At 36.2% G+C, this 3,200-nt stretch overlaps 1 protein-coding gene across 2 annotated transcripts; it reads left to right on the forward strand.

The window, feature by feature from the left end:
- Positions 1 to 2,668, forward strand: LOC7465342 (mediator of RNA polymerase II transcription subunit 10b). Of its 2 annotated transcripts, XM_052451798.1 has the most exons (7): positions 19 to 100; positions 204 to 262; positions 722 to 947; positions 1,024 to 1,104; positions 1,199 to 1,301; positions 1,440 to 1,529; positions 2,269 to 2,668. In XM_052451798.1, the coding sequence occupies exons 3-7, from the start codon at positions 736 to 738 to the stop codon at positions 2,338 to 2,340; spliced, it is 558 nt and encodes a 185-aa protein (XP_052307758.1). In that variant the 5' UTR covers positions 19 to 100; positions 204 to 262; positions 722 to 735; the 3' UTR covers positions 2,341 to 2,668. The 2 variants fall into 2 exon arrangements, with proteins under 2 accessions (XP_002303692.1, XP_052307758.1); XM_002303656.4 differs by having other exon boundaries at positions 1 to 262.
- The last annotated feature ends 532 nt before the right edge of the window (positions 2,669 to 3,200 follow it).

The raw sequence follows: 3,200 nt of genomic DNA on the forward strand, positions 1-3,200 counted from the left end.
TTGATTAAAAATTCATGCATACATTAGGGACCTAATTGAGATGAAAATTAGGATGGAGAGCTAATCAAGATTTACCCCAAAGCGTAGGGACTTATAAGAGGTTTGCCCAAAACCTTAGTCATATGAGCAACGTGTGGTTCAATGTAGATATAATGTAAACGGCATGTGAGTAGAAGAACTAACTTTTGTTTCCTTCTCGACAGAGATCGCTCTCCCTGCTGAAAACCCAAAAGCAACAGAGATCCCTTACCAATTTCAACAGGTAAAGCAAACCCAGTTTCATTTTTTTTAAAGTTAAGTGTTTGGTCATTTGTTTGCTTTTACAATCAGGGTTCGCGTAGAACTCATTAATTTTCACGTTTTTTATTTTTATTTTTTAAATTTTATGATCTGGTTCTTGCTAACTGTAATATAGTAATGGAATTATGGAGCTAGATTATCAGTTTTTTTTTGTGGGTTTTCAGTTTTAGGATTTTGGATGCATTTGGAAAACGTTAGTGTTTGTTTAATGTTCTGAACATATATGCATGTTTTCATTGATTTGTTTCATTTGTAAAGCTCGGAACTTTAATTTAAGGTTGTTGGATGAATTCCGAAGCTTTGACAAAATTTGAGGGGACCCTATATTCTGTATATGCCGTGGTTGATCATTTGTTTGCTTAATTTTGTCAATTTCTTTACTGTATGTTCAATGGCCTATTTATTGTTTTTCTTTGGACAGGCGCATTGTTCAAAATGGATTCGTCGCAGAATACAGTGTTGGGGAGTGGAGGTAATGGAATGTTGGCCACTCCATTGAATGATACAGCAGCAGCAGTGGATGATCCGAAGCAGAATTTGAACCAAGTTATTGATTCCATACAGAAGACTCTTGGTCAACTCCATCAGCTTTACCTAACAGTCTCTTCATTCAACACTGCTTCACAGCTTCCTCTTCTACAGAGACTGTACTTTTCTATCAATCCTTTGTTTTGGTTCGTTACTCGATGCATTGTGTTATGATATAACGGTGTGAATTTGCAGTAATGGTCTTGTTACCGAGCTGGACAATATGGTTAAATTGTCTGAAAGGTGCAACATTCAGGTTCCTATGGAGGTCTTGAAGTGAGTGTATCTTTGTGATTTGTTATTTGAGATGAACCAATTCTAGCTTGTCGGCATTGGCAAACTGATAGCAAGTTTATTGCTTTGTGCGTAGTTTGATTGATGATGGGAAGAATCCAGATGAATTCACAAGGGGTGTTATAAACAGCTGCATCACAAAAAATCAAGTCACCAAAGGCAAAACTGATGGCTTCAAGGTACTTCTTTGATTCCCACTATGATATGCTGTTTTCTTTGGATGTATTTGTGCAATATGTATTCCATTAGATATTCATGCGTGCAGTTTGCTTTGTGTGCATTTGATAAAATTCATTATATAACCATTGATTTTATAGAGTTTACGCAAGCATCTACTGGAGGAACTTGAACAGACTTTTCCAGATGAAGTTGAATCATACAGGGAGATACGTGCAATGTCTGCTGCTGTAAGTTATATTTATGACATGTTGGATGGATTTCTCAGCAATGCAAATCCTTAAGCATGAGATTTATTATGGTGGGGAACAACAATCCTTAATGTTTTTTGTTATGATGAACAGTGAAATTATTGAAGCAGCTAGTGTTTATTAACCTACTAGCAACTGAAATTTATGCCTCCTCGGTGGTCTCAAACACATTAACCTTATCATATTCAATATGGTTGCTACATCCTGGTGTAGCTTTGGCAGTTTTGTTGACTTCCAGTTTTAGAAATGAGAATTATTTACATAACACCTGTCAAAATTGTATAGGAGCCCGAATTTATTGCATGGAAGCAGTTTCATGTAAAATGGTGTCAACTAGCCTAGGCTTATCTAATAGCATTTTAGGTTTTCTGTAGCAGATATCATTTGTCATAAGATACCCTTAAAACGTGTGGATGAGTGTATGTGCTAATTGACCTATGAATGGAGCAGGCGAGCAGCATTGTTCAACAACAAGAATCAAGAACAAACATACTTATTCTTTGTAGCTTAGATTGGCATAAAAATCTTAAAATAACACATTTTTAGCCTGTAAATTTAAACATCTGCAAGTTGGGATCTTTGATTGACAACCCAGTTGCTTTGTTGGAGAAGCAAGTTGTGCTTCAAAAGATAACAATAACATGGAAGCTATTCTTTTTCTTTCTTTGTTTTTTCCCCAAGAAAAATTTATAATTTTAAGACTCTTTACATCTTTCAGGAAGCAAAACGGCTTGCTCAATCACAAAGCTCATTACCCAACGGAGATGTGAAGGTAAAACCAGAGCATTAAGGGGCCACACCACTGTGAATCAGGTTCTCTGTTTTATACCAACTTGACTTTACCATGTAGCATTAGGAGTCAGTCAATGCCAGATTACGTTGTATACTTGTTCCATGTAGAATCTGTGAACGTGACAACTTATGATCTATTGCCACACCACTGTGAATCAGATTCTTTGTTTTACACCAACTTGACTTCACCATGTAGCATTAGGAGTCAGTCTATGCCGGATTACGTTGTATACTTGTTCCATGTAGCATCACCTTTTGCTTAAATCTGTGAATGTGACAACTTATGATGTATTCTAATGGTATAATGTTAAATGTTATTCACTCTCTGTATGCATGCTTTGATTTGGAGATTGTTGTGATATAGTGCTATTGACACTTTTCCCATTAGTACCTAGGAAGGATAAATATCCTCAATTTTATTACACATTGAAAGTGGATATATTTGATGCTTGATTAAACTTCTACTTGGAACTAAATAATTTATCAAGATTGCTTGAAGAGACAGTTAGAAGTATTGGATGCAAGTGGACTTTTTCTCCATGATGTAGATGCTAAACATGTTTGTGTTTTTTCATACTTTTTTCATTTGAAGTAGTGTCCCAACGATCATGACAAGAGTTCCCACCACTGTGAACTGCATCTCGACTCGTCAAGAAAGCAATTAGACTGAAAACTTTGCCAGTCGGATGATGTCATTGAGTCGACTGCATCTTCGGTCTGGTTCAAAATGTCTATTTTTTCCCTCGTGCACTCAATATTTCTACTGTTATTGTCACTTGAAGTCTTGTCTTCTTTACGGTCATTACCTTCCAGTTGAAAGCTGGGTTTCCTTTTTGATTCTGAGACAGTACCCTTATC

Source organism: Populus trichocarpa, chromosome 3 (assembly GCF_000002775.5).
Source record: "Populus trichocarpa isolate Nisqually-1 chromosome 3, P.trichocarpa_v4.1, whole genome shotgun sequence".
Lineage (NCBI taxonomy): Eukaryota > Viridiplantae > Streptophyta > Magnoliopsida > Malpighiales > Salicaceae > Populus > Populus trichocarpa.

Excerpts from the sequence above, each read along its gene's own strand:
- LOC7465342 (XM_002303656.4), top strand. The coding sequence starts at position 736 with ATGGATTCGTCGCAGAATACAGTGTTGGGGAGTGGAGGTAATGGAATG. Across the intron at positions 948-1,023 it reads CTTCCTCTTCTACAGAGACT|TAATGGTCTTGTTACCGAGC; the intron begins GTACTTTTCTAT and ends GTGAATTTGCAG. Across the intron at positions 1,302-1,439 it reads GCAAAACTGATGGCTTCAAG|AGTTTACGCAAGCATCTACT; the intron begins GTACTTCTTTGA and ends TTGATTTTATAG.